This window comes from Plectropomus leopardus, chromosome 16, assembly GCF_008729295.1.
Source record: "Plectropomus leopardus isolate mb chromosome 16, YSFRI_Pleo_2.0, whole genome shotgun sequence".
Taxonomy (NCBI): Eukaryota; Metazoa; Chordata; class Actinopteri; order Perciformes; family Serranidae; genus Plectropomus; species Plectropomus leopardus.
In genome coordinates, this window is record NC_056478.1 from 4,083,518 (window position 1) to 4,105,169 (window position 21,652).

Sequence of the window (21,652 nt, forward strand, 5' to 3'; positions counted from 1 at the left end):
TCACAGCTGAAGCCGAAAGTGTTGCCGACCGACTTCGAGTGTCTCTTTTTAAAACGACGGTTTGCGAGACAAGAAAGGAATAAATTCAAGAGGAGGACCTACACCTGAAGTGGACGGACTCTCTGAGACCAGCAAAGGTTTTAAACGGCACTTTATCGAGAGCAACTGTGACTGCTAACGGTGGCTAACAGCTAGCACCGAGCGAACATGCTAATTAGCTAACGGTGTTTCCGGTTTAACGTCAGTGACCGGAGAAGACTTTCGGTGGGTCCAGAGAGGATTTACAGCGTGATTAAAGCAACGGGGACGTGAAACTACCAGAGAGTAAAAACAAGTGACATTTTGAAAACGCTTTATGGATTGTGTCTTTTTGGGACAACAAGAATTTGAGAGGACAGGACAAGTGGGAAGAGTCGCTGAGTCAAAGGTAATTACTTTGAATTTACTGACAGTTGGCCCCATTCACCAACTGCTCTTAAGTTAGGGCTGGGCCACAAAACCACAACAATCGCGATGTAACTTTTCCTTGATTGAAATATTAGATGTGGTCCATAAAATGTTGATAGAAGCATTTCAGCCATGTCCGCTGTGCTCTCATTGTCCACCAGTGTCCCCGAATGTCCGCTCGCTCTCTTTTGCCATCGATGTCTCTATCGGTGTCCACTAGCTGTCATTTTCTGTCAGTGTCTCTGAATCGCCACATGCTCTCATTCTCCGCCTGTGTCTCCACCAATGTCTCTGAATGTTTGCTCGCTCTCTTTTGCCGCTGGTGTCTCCGCTGATGTCTCCGGATGTCCGCTCTGCTGTCATTCTCGCGGGTGTGTCCACTGATGTCTCCGCTTGTTCTCATTCTCTGTAGGTGTCTACTAACGTCCCCTCGCTCTCTTTTGCCCCTGGTGTCCCTGCTGGTGTCTGCTGTGCTCTCATTTACTGCCAGTGTCTCCACCGTGTCTCCGTATGTCCACTTCGCTCTCATTCTCTGCTGGTATCTGGGTGTCTCTGCTGGTGTCCGCTCCGCTCTCACAGGGTTATGATATCTTCATGTGTCACTTAGATGTCAAAGGAAACCTTTAAGCTTGACAGTAATAGTGATTTGATGTATATGGTGATATATATTAATATCGACTGATATGAAAAAAGTTATTGCGATAAGACTTTTCTCCATGTTGCCCAGCCCGGTCTTAAGTAAAAAATATTCTTTTCAAAAATGCAATTTTTTACAAAGATTCTGACATTCACCAGTGTTTTCTTATTGTTGTACAGTAATAATATTTAATGTGTGGAAATATTTATTTATGTGATGGTGTGCTATTTCATTGCTGAGAGACACGCAGGAAGATCTGATGGTTGTGCTGCAAACGCCGCTGGGTGTGTGTGTGTGTGTGTGTGTGTATGTGTGTGTGTTGTGGTTGTTAAAAATCAGCTTTCATGTTGGTGTTGATGCATAGTGCATATAGTGGGTGCGTTATGATGTGTTTTGGATGTGTTACTGGTTTTAATCCAAAAAACAGGAACCCACTGTTCGCTTTCTGTGTGAATTTTAAGCCAGCCATGTGCTTCCTTTGTCGAAATCTAAGATAATTAACCTTAAAGTGTTTTGCTTACATTGTAAGTTTATATTGAAAATGACTGTTTGCATGCAACAAGCACAAAATGTGCAAATTGACACCGCGTCCCTGAACGGCCAAAACAGACGCAGGAGGGTATCTAGTGCGCCATAGTTAGCGGCCAATCATGCTGAGATGCGTCGCTAGTTTCCCAATAGTATGCGGAGTCGCCCCGCTCATCATTGTAATTTTTGGCCATGCGCATGCAGTATACGCACGCAGTGTTTAGTACTCCCAGCTCTTTTTTCCAGATGTGTTTGCAAGGCGTTTTTGGAGCGGTTGTGGTTGGCCTCTTAGACGTGTAGATTCACTGAAAAAGCGGTGGTATTTGACAAGTTGGGATCAGAATGCGTTCCATTTTTCCACCCGGAGAATATAACACCCCCACTGATGCCATCACAGTTTACACTTCAGGTCAAGCAAAACCTGCTATTTTTAAATTTTTTGGTTTATTTTTGGTTGAAATGCTCCGAATGGTTCAAAATTAGGTGCGGAAACTGAAACGGAACCATGTTGTTGGAAAAGGGAATGAGTGATGTAAATGACGACTTGTCTTCTGACCTGTAATAAAAGAAATGATCGACTGGCGGGCGAGCTGCGTCCAGGCAGCAGCCCAGAGCCTCACAGACATGGTAGGTTGTAAGTTGGCCTGACATCCAGCACCAGAATCCATTCATCACCAGATTAAAGCATGCCTGTGTCTTTAGCCCGCTTTGGAAACATTCGATTCCATGAAACCATTTGCTGCTAAGTGAAACGCAGAGAAAAGTGCACTTATGAAACATAAAAAGCCTACATTTAATGAGTTCTGCCAGTTCAAATTATGCAATCTGATACATGGCCACACCGCCTGCAAAAAAAAAAGGAATTACTGTGAAAATGCGAGTGTCAGGACCATGGACAGCGACCAAACACACAAACAAAAGACCTCTTTGTCCGAAGGCTCCGCTTCATGTCAGTGTTTCAAATTATACACCATCTCAACTGTCAAAAAATGGCAAACTATTGCAGCACGAATGAGTGTACAGAACATAAGACAGGATAAACCTTCTCTCTGTGCCAAATATTCATGCAAAACAGGCCTTTTCCATAGGTTTCAGCCAGGCAATAAAATTTCAAAAATTTGGGCAGGGGCCCCATCTTCGCCTGAAAGTCAAGCATGAAGGAGCCCTGTGTGTTCTTCCTGTCACATGAAGGGCTGTTAAATTTTTATCAGACGAGTGTTAATTGAGAACTAATGGAGTGGTAATTCGGAGCAGTGAGAACCAGTTCGCCGCTGAATGACATACAACCCTGGTGACATTTAGATCATGTTGGGGCTTTTTGGAAAATCCACCAACCGTGCGGGGATGCCAGGCAAAGAGGGGGATGAAGGATGCCCGCCATCGTGTCTGGTTCTGCTTTAGACATTCATCCTCTCCGTCTCCAAGGATCATAACTCGTGTTAGAGGCAGGTTTTATGGTTTATGACTGGAAAATAAAATGCTGCGTGTTTCCTGCAGGCGAAGCGATGATTTACAACTATGAATGATAAAGTGAGCGCCCGGCTGACAGTGCGGATGTGTGAGGGCTGCCGAGGATTCAGACATGTCCGACATGTGGATGTGAGTGTGGTCATATAGCGAGTGTGGTCGCTACAGCGCGGTTATATACATTGGAAGACAGCGGAGAGGGGAAAGTTCTGGCTCACTAGAAGGTATCAATACCTGACATCATCATCTCACATAATTAGCACAGTGTCCACATCCTTCTCCAGTGACCATGGATTATTTCATGTGGTCCACAACTGGAACTGAAACCCTAACCAGTAAATCTAACCAAGAGCATAAATACCCGCGGGCCCTGCTGTCTGCAGACATGGTTACTCATTTCTACTCCTCTCCAAAAAGCCAATCAGATATGTTTATTGTTATCTTCTGCCTAAATTTGGGCCTGATTATTTAAATACACAGAAAAATGTCTTGATCACCTGGCTCCGAGCTCAAACAGTCCTCACTACAGGCCAGGACAGGCCTGTCCCGGCCTCCGCGCTGATCTAAGACAGGGGCCGTCGTGTGCCAAGAACTCTCTCTGGTGAGGTCGTCAGTCTTACGCCGAAACCGCAGGCGCGCGCCAGGCAGATCAATAATCCCCATCAAGCTTCACCACAAGTCACTCAAGCCTCCGAGGGCAGGCGAGTGAAGGAGGGTTGGGGGACCTGCGGAGAATGTGATACTCTCTTAGATGCTCTCTGTCTCCGGGTGGAAGAGACGAGGACTCGTCTTCCGCAGCTCTGTCTGCTCTTTTAAACATGATCTCCTGTTATGACATGGTTCCTGTGGATGGCGGCCGTGCTCCTGATTAGACACTTCCTTCTCGGGCCTGTATTTCCTCAGCCGTCACCTTCTGGAGAGGTCAATGTTCATGTCACATGTCAGTCATTACCCAACATCAGTCATTATAATAATAATTAAAGCTGCAAGCAGCGATGAAAGGGCCCTCGCATCCATGGCCACGCTGGGGGTACAGGCGGGACGCCGGCTGAAGCAGCAGTTCATTTCTGTGAAAACGTCAAAATGCAGACAGAGATTGGAGTCAGCTTTTTAACATGTTATTTCTTGTTGCCAGTTGGTGGCGCTGTAACTGTAGATGTTGTCAGGGCTGACTGTCATCAAACATGCAAAGTTTGGACAATTTACTTTGGAGGTATAAACCACTTTCTCTTTCATGATGAAAAATAGAGGTTTAACACCTCACTACGGGCACACGGTGTGACGAAAACTCAAGCTTTTGGTTACTTTTTCTGTCTAAGGTCTTTAGATGGTACACATCAAATTTAAAGTCAATCTGATGAAATCTGTAAAAGGTTGAAAAAGTAGGTCCCCTGGAAATGGCCAAAAATGCACCAGATTGAACAGTAAAATCAAAATGGCTGACTTCCTGTTGGGTTCAGGGTACGGCTCCAATAAGCTTTTATGTACTTTTGTACATGATACATATGCTTACCAAATTTCACATCTGTATGTGAAAGGTAAAGGAGCGGGCTTTTACTTTACAAATAAAAAAACGTTCTGTTTGGGAGGCAAATGCACATGTTGACATGGTGTACCTATGGATACTAGGAATAAATAGAGATAATGCGTTTCTTAAATAACACAGTTTGGTTTATAAAATATAGATTGTTTTAATTTGCTGTAATTAATTTTGTCAGACTAATTGTGGTGGTTTTACCGCTTATTTATGTATTTAGATAATTTTTGTTATAGTTTTTAGTCATTACGCATGTTTTTATGGTTTGGTGTGTCTCTCTGAGGCAATTTGTTGTGATTTTGCATCTCTAAAGTAATTTTTTGTCTTTTTAAAATAATTTTGTATCTCTTTCCAGTAATTTTGTGTCCATTTGAAGTCATTTGTCACTTTTTTGGTCATTTTGTGTCTAATTTCAAGTCACTGTCTCTTTTTGGTGGTTGCATGTGTCTTTTTGTGGTCTTTTAATGTCTGTTTGTGGTCAGTTTAGGTCTCTTTGAGGTTGTTTTGCCCCTTTTTGTGGTTATATTGTCTCTGTGAAGTAATTTTGTATCCCATTATAATTGTTTTGTGCATCTTTGAATGAATTTGTTTCCCTTTGCAGTTGCTTTGCATCTCTCTGTGGTGTTTTTGCATACTTTTGGTCACTTTGTGTGTCTTTGTGGTTGTTTTGTCTCTTTAAAGTCAATTTGTGTCATTTTTTGTTTTGTTTTGTTCTTTTGTTTTGAAGTAACTTTAAGTTTCTTTGCGTCACTTTGTGGTCTTTATGTGTCTGTTTGTGGTTGTTTCACCTCCTTTTTTAGTTATTGCGTCTTTGTGGTGGTGTGTGTCTCTGTGGTGTCATTTTGTGTCTTTCTGTGTCTGTAGTCAGTGTAAGTCTCTGGACGTTTTGCCCCTTTTTGTATATTGTGTCTCTTTAAAGACATTGTGTGTGTCTTTGCACTCTCTTTGTGGTCATTTTGTGTCTCTCTGTAGTTGCTCTGTGTCTCTTTGATTGTTTTTCCCCTTTTGTAGTTATACTGTTTGATGTAATCTTGTGTGTCTTTGTGGTTGTTTTGTAGTCATTTTTTGTCTCTTTTGTGTGTCTTTGTAGTCGTTTTGTGTGTCTTTGTTGTTTTGCCCTTTTGGTTATAGTTTTTTTGTGTCTCTTTGTGGGTTTTTTGTCTCTTTGTGGTTATTTTGTGTATCTTTGTAGTCCTTTTGAGTCCTGTACCTGGTATGCCCATTCAGTTAACCATCCATGCGTGTACATGAACACAAACCAGGGTTAAGTCTGTTCTATGTATGATCACAGTGAAAAATCTGGATAGGATATAGTATGAGATTACTCAACATATGAAGCCCTTTCTGCTGCGCTCACAGTTAAAGGACATGAATAATACGGGGTTTCTGCTAAAATAGCAGGACAGTATGAGGTAAAACCAAACTCCACCTCAGGCTGAAACATATGCGTCTGTCTCCTGGGTACAATATCTATGGTAAGCAGCAGCAAAGGAGCGCTGAGGTCTAAATGTGTGCAGTATTTCTTAAACTATGGGTCTGGCCCTTAATTGGATCACAGGACTGTTTCTGGTGGGTCCTCACACGTCAAACGCACCAGTTTGTTTTAATCAGCTCAGGTCTCAAAGCGACGCTCAATTTAGACAATTTATGCCTGAGCTGCAAAGGTTTAGTAAACCTGGCTATAAAAGTGTGTGTGTGTGTGTGTGTGTGTGTGTGTGTGTGTGTGTGTGTGAGTGAGTGTGAGTCCCTGTCAGCCTATATGGACTCCCTGTACTATGGTGGCCGAGCCAAGGCCAGCGACTGGTGGATCCACTGGGAGTGTAATAACAGATTAATGTGGCGTGCCAGGCCCCATGACCAGACGTGTTTGACGTTAATGCTCCACTGTATATTATCCAGCTTGCAGAAATGTTGGATGTGAGCGATGGGATCCAAGGACAGGGATGTTTAGGTACTAATTACCAAACAGCAAGGCACAAGTCTCGCTCCATATTTCCTTACTCCTGTGGAAACACTAGGCAGGCTCCATTTATTTTCTTTGACTGTTGTTTCTGGCAACGCCGCGTCTCAGTAAACACCACTCGCCCACCATTGTAAATCCGACAGGCGCAGATCTTTCAAGTTAGACTCCTTTGAGGAAAAATGGAGACAGATCGGATGGCGGCGCTCGGGTTTTCCGTCTTAATGAGAGAGTGGAGAAGAGGGATGGCGTTTGATCCCTGGCATGGAAGCCTCTATTTAAGCCTGTCAACGGTCATCACTCTCTCTCCCTCTCTCCTTCTTTCTCCCTCTCTCCGTTATGGATGGAGAAACAGACCTGCACCACTGGATTTGATCAACTCAGTCAGGCACACTTAACCCTTTTCAGGACCGTGATCTTTGCTTTCACCTTCGCTATCGCGGAGACGAAGCGCCTCGCCGCGTGACAACCTCCAAAGTGTCCGTGTTGATTGATCACCTCGCTGGAAAAGAAAAGAAAAGGCAGAAGCAGATCTGTGAAAATATTATTTTATTTGCAGAGCTTCGCAATGAGCAAGGCTCTCAGTCATCATGCTCCAATTTCATATCATATGTTTGTCCAAACCACACAAGAGCCTTATGGTTCTTCAAGGAAGTCTCGCTATAGTTGCAGCCTGACACCAAGCCAAAGACGATAAGCCCCGAGACAAATTTCCATCCTCCTCTGCGTGGACAATGAAACTTTTGAACTTTAGCCTCTGGATGCTGATAGGCTCCTCAGAGCGGAGGAAATGTGTGTGTGATGACGGGGGCCGGAGGGCTCCTGACCATCGTGGACCCGGCCTGGAAGACGCTTTTCATCGCAGTGCTAATGGCTAATCAGGCCTGATTGGGGGGCAGCTAAATAAATACTTTCTCCATTCATAATATCATGTGTAACTTAAGACAAAATCAATACCTGGACTGAACACTAATAGCTGGAGGCAGAACAAATGTCTCAGCTCCGGCTGTGATGCATTTCATTTTTCAGAATGAGTCCATCAGCGACGTTGGCATGGATTTTTGATACTTCCAAATAAAGGCACATAGATGAGGATTTATTGTACTTTAAATGCTCCAGTGTGTAGGATTTATGGGGATATACTGGCAGAAATGGAATATAACATTATTAGTACGTTTTCTGAAAATAAGAATCAATGTATTTTCGTTACCTCAGAATGAGCTGTTTATATTTACATAGGGAGCAGGTCCTCGTCTACGAAATTTTTCTACAGTTGCCTATATGGACAAACCAAACACTGGCTTTAGGTAGGGACATTCACAGCTGTTTTTTTTTTTTTTTTTTGCATCAGACACCATAGTTAGCACGTCCCATTGGAAAAACACTTTATTCAGTGTTTATTAAATGTTTCTAGCACTTTAAATCACCTGGTCCGTTTGTTTTTGAGAGGTAGAGTCCTCTGTGGATAATTCGGCTCCTGGTAAAAACCTCCTGAATGTCTGGATCTAAAGTTATCAGACAAAAAAGTGAGCACACATTAGCAGGTGCTGGGCTAGCGGCCCATCTCTGACATGCCAAACAGCATCAAAGAAACTTTTTCAGCAGCAACAGCTTTTTCTGAGGTAATGAAATATAACAGTTCCTATTTTCGGGTGATTATATTCCATTTCCTACAAAATATCCCCCTAAATCCTACACACTGAATCTTTAAAAAAACAAAACAATTTAAAACAGATTCATGCAAAGAAATCAGAAACAAGCTTTGTTCTATCAGTGCCCTCATCAGCTACATTTCGTTCCATCGAACTGACATCATATAAAGTCATTATTAAAATCAGTCTTTCTTCAAATCAATCTTTCAGAAGCAGGAGTGAATCAGGATAAGCTCAAGGAAACAAAACAACTACAACACAGACAGTAATAAGAGTCAAAATGAATCTGCAGATTGGAACGGTCATATTCAGCGAGCATCAATCATGGATGAATCAAGGTGTCTCCGCGGGAGCCAAAACTTGATAATAAACACTGGAGTCAGACTAGACTTCTGTGGGTTTGGGAATAAATAAAGTGAACGACCCTGACATCAGCAGCTAGTAAAATGTTTGGCCGTGCGGACCGGCGGATTATGTATGAAAGAGAGCTTTGTGTTATGAGAAATAAATACAGACGGGACACAATCATGTTTGAGTAAAAGTGTTCGGTCAGAAGTTTCACAGCAGCAAAAATAAATGTGGTTTGTGAAGTGAAGGGACAGTTCACCCTTAAATTAAAAATACATATTTTTCCTCTTAGCTGTAGTGCTATTTAAGAATTTAGATAGTTTTGGTGTGAGATGCCAAGTGTTGGGGATATTGGCTGTTGAGACGTCTGCATTCTCTCCAATATAATAAATCTAAATGGCACTCGGATTGTGGTGCTCAAAGCGGCAAAAAAATCAATTTAAATAACTCATCAGCAATATCTCTTTCCAGAAATCATGACCCGGTTACTCACGATAATCCACAGACCTCGTTGTGAGTAGTTTCATGTAGGAACTATTTTCTCTCTACTAAACTATACATGAAACGTTACACTTTTGTTGCAGTTTGGCCTTTTGTTCACACGACAACAGTGTTTGGGGGTTCTCATCTAAATGTGGTCTAAGACCTGCTCATGAACCAGAAACGCAATGTGCAGTACCACACTTGTCACCCACACATGACAAATTGATTCTGCAACCCGACACAAAAACCGCAAACCCCGTAATAACCAGGGCTTGTTCATATAATTTGGTTATGCAGCACATTTAAAGTGATCATTTTGGAACATTTCGTACATGTGGAACTAAGATATTGTATTTAAGATGAAATGAACTGTCATGATGTGCTGCTGTGAGAATATGCAAAAAAATATTCATTAAAATGGCATTTTCTGAGTAAACGTGCCTTTTAGTGGCACACCTGAGTGAAGCGGCTCTTATATTCCAAATTATGCAAAAGCAAGAACCGACACAAAGTCAGCAAACACAGGATTAAATCATTCATCGTTAAAAATTATTATTTTAATATATTTGCCATTCAACACCCACCAACTGACCCACGTTGTTTTCTTCACCCATCGACATACGACCCAATGCAGGACTCAGGCTTGTGACAGCGTGATATGTAAACGATGGCGGGCTCAGTGCTGCTCGCTGAGCTGGCAGTAGATGCACGCTTCCCTCTACGCAGTGATACAGTATGTGGATGTAGTTAGGTAGAGAGAAAATAGTTCCTACATGAAACTGCTCACAACAAGGTCTGTGGATTATCTTGAGTAACCGGGGAATGATTTCTGGAAAGAGACGTTGAGTTTTTAGATTTTTTTTTGTGTCATCTAGTTCCATTAAATTGGAGAGACGGACGGTATCTCTATAGCTGATATCTCCAACACTCGGCAACTCACACCAAAACAATCTAGACTGATAAAGAGCACAACAGGTGAGAAGTAAAATATGTGTTTTTGATTTTGGGGTGGATTGTTCCTTTAAGTTAGTTAAGTCTTTTGCCATATCTGTAACTGCAACATGTACAGCTGTAAAGCAGCCAGAGCTCCCAATAACATCTGCAACATCTGACCTGTTTACTTTGACTTACAGTCAAAAACACCACTGAAGAAGACTAACGGACAGTCACATTTGTTGAAAGGAGATCTTTTTCTTGTGTGTTGTGTTTCTAGTTTATTTTGTCTGAGCTCGGGTTGGTTGGCGAGTTACTTGGCCAGTCTCCTCGCCACGTCTTTGTAGGCCATCTCGATCTCTGAGTCGGCAGCGCAGGTGTTGGTGAATTCGTCACGCGTGTAGGCGTTCTTCAGGTACCGCCACACCCCCGACATGTCCGAGGGGATGTCGTAGTTGCGGTACTTTTTAGCAACAACCTGAGAGAGAAGATGTGACTTTATGAACTGAAGACAAACTTGACAGATATTTAAAATCTGACACTAAGCAGTCGTATAACTTTACCATTTCTTTATGTGCAGTAGTATTTAGAGGTGATTTGCTTCACTTCACATTTTTATGCCCTGCTCTCTCAGCCTGCCTCATGTACTGCTCTCTCAAAAGAGGTGAGAAGGGTTTAGGTTTTGGTTCATCGCTGGGGCAGACAGGTATGAAACAGGACTGCAGAGTTCCTCTGACAGAACATTTTGAGCATCAAACACTTATTTTCATGCATTCTGGTGAATATTTATGTACCAGTTTGTGCATTTTCTGCATCAGTTTGTAGTATAAATGTCTTTAATTTTGTCAAAAAAGTCCTCTGCAACTGAGAAACTTGTATCGCCCCTGAAATCTCCCATGTGGAAATGTGAAAGGAGAAAGATGCAGTGAGCTGTCAGTTTAGCAGTTATCTGGTTATTGACCTGCAGGTGGCGCTAAAGTGAAGGTCAAGGGTTCACATCAGTCAGTCTGTACCAAATTTCATGGCATTTCATTCAATAGTCGTGGAGATATTTCAATATTTCAGTCATTTTTTTCTGTAATGCCAGTGCAATGCATTACCTTGAGAAAATAAAATAATAATAAAAAATAAAATAAAATCTGTTCTGTTTTTTTCTGAAATAGTGAAATCACTTTCTCAAAATTCTGAAAAAAACTTGATTTATTTTGATACTTTTTTTTATACTTTTATATTTTTTTATACTTTTTTTTTTAGAAAAATGAGCAGAATTTTCTACTTCATTAAAACTGCTTTCTGAATTCTTTGATTCTCAGTTGCAGAGGACTTTTTTGACAAAATTAAAGACATTTATACTACAAACTGATGCAGAAAATGCACAAACTGGTACATAAATATTCACCAGATATATATAGTTAATTGTGATACCATGTCCTGTTTACTTTTTTTTTTTATAATTGAGTGAGTATACATCCAAGTATACATTCACAATCCACATAAAAGAACTTATTAACATGAGTGAATGTTTCTCCCTCTTTACCTTGACTATGTGCAGTTTGGGCAGCAGGTTGCAGTCTGCGAGGGTGAGCTCGTTTCCGTCGAGGAAGCACCGGGTGGAGCCCTTCTCCTCCTCCATGCTGTCTGCGTCGATCTCGTCCGGCAGGACGCTGTTCAGGTAATCATCCAGCTTCTTCAGGGCCTTCGTCAAACCTTTCTCTAGAACTAAACACAAAAACACAAACAAGCATGGGTACAATTACTCTTGTCAAAAGTTTTTAGTTTTAACAGTTTCAAAAGTCATAAAAATAAAATAATACAACACAAAGACCTACAATAAAGACAAATGTATTTAAAAAATGCAAAACAAGAGCAGACAACAACAAAAAACTAAGAAAATAAGTGAATCAATTACATTTAATGAGATTTTTAAAAAGGGTGAATAATAGCAGCCACAAAATGTGGTTTGTATTTAATTATTCTGTTATATTTGTTATTCCCATACATATTACTCTTAAATAAAAATGGGCATGAGGTTTTCATACCATGCTAAAGAATCAGTTAAACTTTGTTTAAACATTTTTTGTATTTTTGTGGTCAGTGCAGCATACAAAGCGTTTCTAAGAATGCACCTCTGCCCACATTATGTTTATAATTGGATTCTAATTCCCGGTAAATTTATTTGGATTTATGTATACATCTATACTCAGTACTTTCTTACTCTCGCTTTGGACTGACAGCAAAGAAGTTACAATTTTAGAGCACAGCCACATGAGATGGCTATATGCACCACAACTATTATTATATTTTAAACATAATGGAAAGCACAAAGGGTTATATTTACATCAAATAGTTGGGTTACATGCATGGATTATGAGAGAATTGTATGTAAATATGTAAAAGGCTCCACCCTCCTCTCCTACACAGCAGCAAGCCACACAGACTTTGTGTGATTTTGATTTTTTTTTGTTGTTGTATTGCGTGTCATTGTTGTTTTGCATCTTTTTGTGTGTTTTTGGGAATATGTATGTATCTTGTCTTTGTATGTATATTGTATAATTTGTGTGCATAATCCTCCCATTGTTTTAAACCTAATTTTTAGGTAAAACTCCAAAACTAAAGCTAACAAGAAAATGACTAAAGTTCTAAAATAAAATTTAAAAAGTAATTAGAAATCTAGTTATCCAGACATTTTTCATTATTTTCTTGGATCATTTTCTTTTAGGTACATTTCTTGCAACCTTTTACTAATTTCCTGCTATTTTTGGGATATTTTTCCTACAAAGGTGGTCATTGCCTTTCTCCCCATGTTTTTGAAAGAAATCTAACAAATTTACTCAAGTTTCAAGGGGTTAAATAGCTTGTGAAAGGTGGCTGAATGTAGCACAAGAAAACTGATGTCAGTCTAGCTATCAAAAGGTTGGAAATCAGGTATGTAAGCACTTAAGGATGATGAATCAATACTGTTTTTGCTCTTATTTTATATTAGGCTGATTTTGCTCAATCAGGATGCTGATATTTCTAAAATACAGTATTGTTGGAAAGTCAAAGTGTGTTGTAAAAAGCTCACTAGGTGGCGGCAAAGCAAAATATATGCAGTCAAAGCAAGTCTCAAACAGTGGACTCTGCCTCGCCCTAGTGGAGAGACAGAATAGTGCCTGTCATGTTTTCTTCTGCTCTGTGTGTGTGTGTGTGTGTGTGTGTGTGTGTGTGTGTGTGTGTGTGTGTGTGTGTGTGTGTGTGTGTGTGTGTGTGTGTGTGTGTGTGTGTGTGTAAATGGCATAAAACGAGCAGCCCACCGGCGTTGGCCTCTGGTTTGGTGTTCTTGATGTAGGCTGAGAACTTGGCGAAGATGTCGTTTCCAGCTGTGTTCGACTCTCTCTGCTTGGCGGCCAGTTTGGGATACCTGAGCAGACGTTAGAAGGGGGAGGGGGGGACAGAGGCAGGAGACGCAGTCAGAGACGCAAAGCATCTGGATAGCATTAACACCTGGACTGGAGCTCGGCTCAGGCTGAATGCATGTTACACCGAGTTGGCCGCCCGCCCCTTAAGCTCTCTCACACTAAGGTCCATTTATAATGCAAAAAACTTTACAGGCAATAAAAGAAAGATTTAGTTGATCTGACAGTTTTCTCTAAAACTGCACACACACCGCCTCTTGATTTTTTCATTTTCTAAGTAAATGGCAAAAACAAAAAAAACATTAAAAAAACAATAAACCTGTCGTCTTTTTTAAAAAAATTACACAAAAGCTGCTGCTAAAGAAAGCATGTATAGTTACTGTTTATGGGCCTGAGACACATATATACTCATTCTTAAAAGATTTATAACAGCTATAAACAACAAACAGTTGTATCAGTTAACCCTTAGTGGGCCACTTCAGTTCTACACACACTCGTGTCGCTCTGTGCACAAAATGCGCTTTAAAAATGTTATACAATAATGTGATTTTCTATTTTCATTTAGTTAATTTTTTAACCAACATCAGTCCTAATCATGAATATTAAATATTTATTAATTTTCATAATTTTAACCCGTTAAATGCCATGTTTTTGTTATGATGCTACTATGTTTTTAGATAAAAAAACATTAAAAAATGAATTCTTTTTAACAACATGCTACGTAGATTTTTTTTTTTTGTCGATGATTTGGCAGCGACACTGACTGACAGTGCACCAAGTGGAAATAGCATATATTTTTCCATATGCCAAATAAGGTACCAATGACATTATTAGGTGAAAAATGCTAAAAATTCCAAACTCCAAGGCAAAAGCCCAGAATGACACCAAGAAATAAAACAGTGTATGTTTTTATGTTTGATGGCTGTGGGATAAAAAATGGCAGTTTGAATGGGTTTCAATGGTGCATTTTTTGCACTTAACATTATGAATGTAATAATTTTGTATCCACAGTGTATTTTAGACGTTTTGTAGGAGCTGAGCTGAAAATGTCAAGATTAAACAAAAACACATAATCTTGCCAAAATATATAATATATGCATGAACACATCCAAAATGATCAAAATATGAAGACTGAAAAGCGTGTGAAAAAAGCCAAACAGTCCCTAAGGGTCAACATCAGTCTTCATCAACTACAGCACATATTGGCTTTTATTGCACTAAAATGTTTCCTGCCCTTTCAACAGTGTCGCTGAAGTCAAATAAATCCAGCCAAAAGCAGCGTGTGTGCAGTCAGCGATACTGTAAACTACGTGTTGTAAAACCTTCCAGTTGCATTACTTTGGTGGACACAGCGTTTCCTCCAGAAACTCCTCGATCTTGTTGATATCCGTCTTGACTTCTCCGTTGAAGGTCAAAAATGGAGGGTGTGTCCCCGGAGCTAGATTGTGCAGATCTGCCGGCTTTCTGCAGAGGACAGGGACAGAAGTTTGTCAGGACGACATGTTTCAATGTGTATTCGTGCGCTGGAAGGCATGCATTTTTTACCTTTTGAGGTCGACGGTGGTGACGTTAAAGACGACTCCTTTGAGCCAGAGAATCATGAAGAGGCGCTGAGAGAAGGGACAGTTGCCAATGCTTTCTCCATCGTTGCCCGCCTGCATGCAAACAAGACGACAGGAAACAAGTCAGAGTGATGAAATATGACACACAGTGGAAATATAGTGTACACTAGAAAACATGCACATAGAGTGGATGTACAGCAGCAGCTATAGCGTGGAAAAGTACCAGAGTTAAAGGAATACTTTGTGTAACTTTGAATTTGAGAAGAAAAGTTCATTTTTCTTGCAAAGAAAAAACAAAGAAAATTCTTGATGAATTGATATTTTGTGGGTCCATGTTTAACAACAGCAAAACTAGATCTAAACATCAGTTTACAAACTCCCACACAACTTGAGCAGTATAATCCAAGTCTTATTTATCCCGACATGCGCTCAGTACCTCACAAACACACTGATGTTTGACAGGGAACTGAACTAAAAGTGAAACTAATCTATTTTCTCTTTAAAGCCAGACTCCATTAACAAAAAACATCATTTTACCTCACTGAGCCTCAGGAGCTGCTGGTTTTAAAACTGCCTCCATCAGTTAGTTAGTTTGTGTTATTGTGTGACTTTGGTGAATCTGAACTAACCCTTTAAAACCCCAAATCAGACAATAACATGAACAAAATAATTTATTGAGGCAGTGTTAGACCAGCAGCTCCTGTGTTCAGCGAGGTAAAATTATGTTTTTTGTTAATGGAGTTTGGCTTTAAAAGAGAAAGCACAGATTAGTTTCACTCGTGTATTTCGAGAACACTGAGCATGTGACTGGACAAGTAAGACTTGGTTTATGCTGCATGAGTTGTGTTTAAATATAGTTTTGAGGTTGTTAAACAGGGACATAGAGTTTTTTCAGTTTTTGGATATTTTGTTCACCAAAAGTATGCAAAAAAACCTTATTTTTCTCCTGAATTTAACTTTACACAGAGTGAATTACAGTCATTTGGGGGCTGAAGTTTTTCTTTACGTCAACACATTTCTGACATCAATACAGCTGCATTTATTTGGTGCTCTTACTTTTGAGTTTGAGTTTGGGCTGTTGGTTGGACAAAACTAGACATCTGATGGCATTACTCGGGCTCACTGTTCACTTTTTTCGGAAGGTTTATTGACGCAAAAATTAACCGAGAAAATAATTGTCAAAATGATTGTAATGAAATTATTCACCCGCTACTCGTTGAAGATATACGACGCTGGCTTTTCGCTAAAAAAACACGTATAGACTCAAACAGAAGTAATATCTCTAAATCATCACTTTTGACACATTCCCGGCATGTGGTGGTGTGTTTTTCTGCAGAGTCTCTGCCTTCAGCCTGTATTTTCTTATTTTCTACTTATGTTCTCTTTGTTTGGGACATTAATGGTCACGGTCCCCCACAGCGCTCAGGTGAGGTCTTCAAAAGACACAGCACCCAAAAAACACAAATATAGTGAGGCGAACACTAAACAAGAGTAAATTTTGGGTCTGCTTTTGCTCTCACTTCACGGGCGAGTGTGTTTGCAGCAGTAATGGACAATCCTGCACAGTCCGGCTTTAAACCAGCTTTCTGCTGTTGGGAAAATCTTTGTCTCTCTCTAAAAACAACCTTGCTGCTAATAATTAAATACATATTGGACTTAGCTGACTGTTATCTTTGACTTTTATTTGACCAGGAAGGTTGTTCAGAGACGCGTCATGGGTTGTGTAAATGTAAACACACCACAAACACACATTAAATCTCTGATATAAATGAATGATAAGAAACGAGTCAAACCAAAAGTAAACTCTGGTTCTGCCAACATATTCTAATCAGGAAACGTTATTCTGCGTGCACTAAATGCTTCATACAGATGCGAGCAGATAACAAAAGCAGCATATTCATGTCAGGTTAAAGCATCATGTTTTGCAGGGGTGTTTCTAGGATTTTAGGATATTGGGGGCTTATCCCAGACCTCTTAGGGGAGTCCAGGGAGATCCTTCTGTTAGCTGTTTTGATACTTTTTTGCACTTTGGCACTTTATTTAATCTTAAAAACTATTGTTGTTTGTACTTTGTAGATTATTTATGAATTGTAATGAGAAATAATTAGGGCTGTCAGTAGTAATTAATGTGTTAATTTTTTCTTAATCGCATTAATTGCTGGCTGACATTTCTGTCTTTAAGAGGCTGTACCGGGCTGAGTTTTGAAGCTCCGGTGATGATGATATTGTATTCATATGAAACTAGAGGAGTTTCAATAAGGGGTAGGATTAATGCTTCAGTTAGGCTAAAATTTGGCCATTTCACAGGGGTCTCTTGAGCAGAAAGTGTGATTAATTGTAATTTTAAAAAATTAATCATTTGACAGCCTTAGAATATATATAAATGTTAGAAATTAGTATTGAGTTCAGAATACTTTACAAATTCTACCCCTAAAAATCTGACTAAAGTTGAAAAATAGTTAAATATATGTTTTTATGACAACATTAGTTTGATGTAACTAAGTACATTTATTCAAGTACAAATATTAATGGTATGACACATTATTGGATCCAAGACCTTTATGATTTTAAACCTTATTCTTACTTTTGATACATATATAAAGCTTAGATTTTAATTCCAAGGCTGTTTATAAAACATTGTGGCTGAAGTCTCAGACGCTTAGGCCTAATAATTAATTTGCATTTAAACAAATGTTTTTTTATTGAGCTCATCAGTGAATCCAGAATTACAAATCCTATAAAATAAGCTGAAAGGGTATTTTTCCTTTTGTGTCACGTCTGTGTAGTTCGTATTTTTGCATAAAGTCATTATAATATTAATTAATTTTAAAGATTAATTTTCATAAATTGTTAAATCATTTTAAAAAATAGGGGTTGCAAGTTTTCCTCCTAAACAGTGACACTGCTGATAGAATCACTTCCTCTGCGTCGTCGTACGCTCGTGTACACGTGGTGATATCGTGTGTCGGTATATATATATATAAATACACAGCGGAGCATCAGCAGTGACACCTGACCCACTGGCCCAGTTGAATTATACATAGTGGTTCCATCAGCTGGTTCACTGGCCGACGGAGCAAAGAGTTCGAGTCAGACCTGCAGAGAGCTCCACGACTCTCAGCAAAATAAGGGCACTGACCTCGAGGTCAACAGAGATCTGACTGTGAAGATACTTTTTTTCATTTATGCCATTGACCCTTAGGGACTGTTAGGGGCCGCGTTTTACCCGCTTTTCATTCTTTTTGCTTTTATATATTTTGGCTGTGTTCATGCATATGGCATACACTAAGCCAAGATTGTGCAATTTTGTTTAGTCTTTTCCAGCTCAGCTCGTACAATAAGTCTGTGTAAACAAAATATTACATTCATACTGTTGAGTGCAAAAAATGCACCATTGAGACCCATTCAAACAGCATTTTTTGATCCCACAGCCAACAAAGCTTAAAAACATGCATTGCATTATTTGGGTGTCATTCTGGGCTTTTGCCTTGAAATTTGTAATTTTTACTGTCTTCCACCTGATGATGTCATTTTGTCCATATTTGGCATATGGAGAAAATCAAAGTTGCTGCAAATTAATGACATACCCCAGGCTGTGTTAATCCAAAAAATAGAAAAATAGAAAAATACTTTAAAATAAATAAATATTCCAAAAAAATTATTTATTTTTTTTATCTAAAAACAATTGTGGCATCATGACAAAAACCTCATATTTCATGGATTAAAATTCCGAAATATTTATTAATATTCGATATTTATGCTTAGGACTGATGTTCACCAAAGAAAAAAAAAAACATCAATGGGAGTAGAAATAATTTTAATGTTTAATATTTTTTAAAGCCTGATTTTGAAAAGCGCATTTTGTGCCCAGAGCGATATGAGTGTGTGTAATATTAAAGCTGAGGTTGATCATTTAGAATTTAACTGTTTATGAAGAAGCAAGTAGATGAATTTTACTTGAGAAAGCTGATATTTAAGAAGAAAGTGACTGCAGCAGTCACCTCTCCACACTGAAGTGGAAAACATTTTGTCATTCAGCTCCCAGCAAACACCAGAAAACAGAGCTGTCAGTCTAAAAGTAGCTGAGCCGACTGTATGGACGCCAGCCATTGATGCCCGCCGCTGTCATGCAGCCTGAGCGCATGTGATGCTTCTGTCTGAGTATTGTTATGGCTGGGCTCAGCGGCACGGTCGTAACACAATACTCAGCCGCTGATAATAGCCAATCAACATCTAGAACACGGAGGACAAAAGCTGTCACACACAACTGGGCCCGCGGGCAGAAGGAGCGCGAGCGCGTGGAGCCGCTGAGAGATGTGATGAGGTCCTCTGGAGGCGACGCTACTTCATATGATCCATCACATACTTACACATGTATACTACTCTGTAAAAATAATTTATATGTTGTTTAACCTTTTAACACCTGGATCAACATCAGTTTCTTGCTGCATTCAGACATTTTTAACAATCATTTCAACCACAGAAACCCAAGAACATTTGTTTGATTTCTTTCAAAAAGAGGTGAAAAATAGAATTAACAGCTTGGCAAGAAATGTCTAGCAAACTGCGAAAAATCAGTAAAAGGTGACAAAAAATACCCTAAAATGACGTGGAATAGATTATTAGATGTCAATTTAAAAAGAGAGGGAGGAAAAGTCCAGAAAATATAGTTCTATTGATTTTTTTTTTTTTTTTAATGTATTATTAAAATTAAGTTACATAAAAGGGGAAAAAAAATGGTTTTTTTTTTCAAGTACTTGTTTGTCTTTCTTTTTTTTTGGCATATTTTACAATAATTTTCTTGTAACTTTTTACTTACTTCTTGCTCACTTTTGGGCATTTTATTTTAAAGTTTGAACTTTCTGTAGCACTTTTTACAGGTCCTTTTTGTTGCTTTTTTTAGCTTTCCTTTTTTGTATTTTCTTTTGTTTTCCAAATACTTTTCAGTTATTTTTTTTTTACTTTTTACTAATTTCTTGATAATTTTTGGGTCATTTCTTTAATTGTTAATTGCCCTCTTCCCATGTTTTTGAGAAAAGAAAAAAAAGCCAAATTGCTCAGTTTTTGAAAGATTAAGGGTTTATGTTTAGATGAACACTGGGAAGTGAAACTTTAAAAAAAAAAAACAATTCGTTATTGTACTTTCAGAAGGTTGAAGGGAGAAATTAAAAAAAGAATATCCTGATGTTAAGATATCCTGACTTTTATTCTCAACTATTTGTCAAGCCCCAAAAATACTGTATCCCACAGTCCAACCAACCAATTCGATGTTTTTCAGTGTATGGCCTCCTGGTTATCATTGACCTGTTTGGCTTTCTGTTACACATTCAGAGCCTCCCGGTCCGAGCTGAGAAAACCTTGACCTCCAGAGCCACAGAAACCATTATATAACCATTTTCTACAGGCTGTGTAGTATTTTTCAATTGATCTTTGTGTCTTCAGATAAGATAAGAAATGTTAAGTCATTATATTACTGAGCAAGACAACGACACATGGAAATTACGAAGGCAGCCTACTGTCTGATATTAAAAATGAAAATAAAAAACATACACAAATATAAAGGAAACTGGCCTTTACAGAATATGCAGTTAGATGAGATGCCACTCACTGAGGATTTTGTCAGTGCTGATTATTCATTACTGGAGTTTAGACTACAGATCCTCTCTCTTCTTAATTTGAGTTCAGATGAATAAAAAACAGCGATTCAGCGGTACAGTCCATAAAATGCTAAAATTACTCAAATATCTTGTTTCATGATGAATTGATTGTACAGTTAGAGTCTAGATTTGTGAAGCGTTGAGGTCATTAGATGATGTGTAGCCATGTAGGACAGCTGTCTGTTCATCGAGGTCACATCTCTGTGATCGCATATAAGGGCCATTGAAGGTTTTTTTTCTGATTAATTTGTGACTTTAATCTTGCAGAATTTTTGGGGGGTTTTCCTGCAAATTTATAAATGTATAATCTCTGAGAATATCTAGTTTTCTTTCTTGTAATTTTGCGATTTTTTCAAAGTAAATTTACCAATTTAATCTTAGAGAATATTCAAGTTTTTTTCTCATAAATTTGAGTTTGTTCTTGCGAATTTTCCACTTTGATCTCGGAGAAAATTCAAGTTTTTTTCTTATACATTTTCAGTTGTTTTTTACTTGTAAATGTGTGACTTATCATAAATTTAGCTTAGTTTCTGAGTTTATCCAAATTTTAGTTTTGTAAACTTGTGTTTTCGGAAATGTATTACTTTAACCTTTGAGAATAGTTAATTTTTATTTTTAATCATAAATTTGTGAGTTAATAAATTTAAAACTTCAATCTCAGAGATTTATTCAAGATTTTTCTCTTAAAATTGTGAATTTGTTCTAGTAAAAATTTTTTTTGTTTATTTTCTCTGGATATCACACCCTTCCCAACCCTTTTTTTATTAATTTATTTTTTTTAACCGTCGTATTTGCTGTTGTACAGCTCAGATGCAGCATGAAGTAAAAAAACTAAAATGTCTGCAGATACTATAAAAGTCAATCCGTATGATGTGCATCCATCAGACTGGCTCTGCATCTAACACATCTCACTGAGTTTGTTTTTAATGAAGAACAGCATTTATTGAACTAAATGTACCAAAATACAAAACATAGTTTATTGAGCTACAGCAGTTTTCTCCCTAGAAATAAGAGTTTAAAGCACTGAAACAGCAGAGGAACATTGT

At 38.9% G+C, this 21,652-nt stretch overlaps 1 protein-coding gene and 1 long non-coding RNA gene across 2 annotated transcripts in view; one reads left to right on the forward strand and one right to left on the reverse strand.

The window, feature by feature from the left end:
• The window catches only part of LOC121955880, a 24,555-nt gene continuing 2,903 nt past the window's right edge, over positions 1-21,652 (forward strand). The window contains exons 1-2 of the long non-coding RNA XR_006106645.1: positions 1-427; positions 11,545-11,664. This is a non-coding gene — a long non-coding RNA (uncharacterized LOC121955880). The remainder of the gene's footprint in view (positions 428-11,544; positions 11,665-21,652) is intronic.
• clic5b (chloride intracellular channel 5b) overlaps positions 9,881-21,652 on the reverse strand; it is a 21,140-nt gene continuing 9,368 nt past the window's right edge. The window contains exons 2-6 of the mRNA XM_042503964.1: positions 14,933-15,042; positions 14,726-14,851; positions 13,286-13,392; positions 11,530-11,711; positions 9,881-10,470 (exon numbers count right to left, since the gene is read on the reverse strand). Of these exons, the coding sequence (XP_042359898.1) occupies positions 10,306-10,470; positions 11,530-11,711; positions 13,286-13,392; positions 14,726-14,851; positions 14,933-15,042 (690 nt within the window). The 3' untranslated portion in view covers positions 9,881-10,305. The remainder of the gene's footprint in view (positions 10,471-11,529; positions 11,712-13,285; positions 13,393-14,725; positions 14,852-14,932; positions 15,043-21,652) is intronic.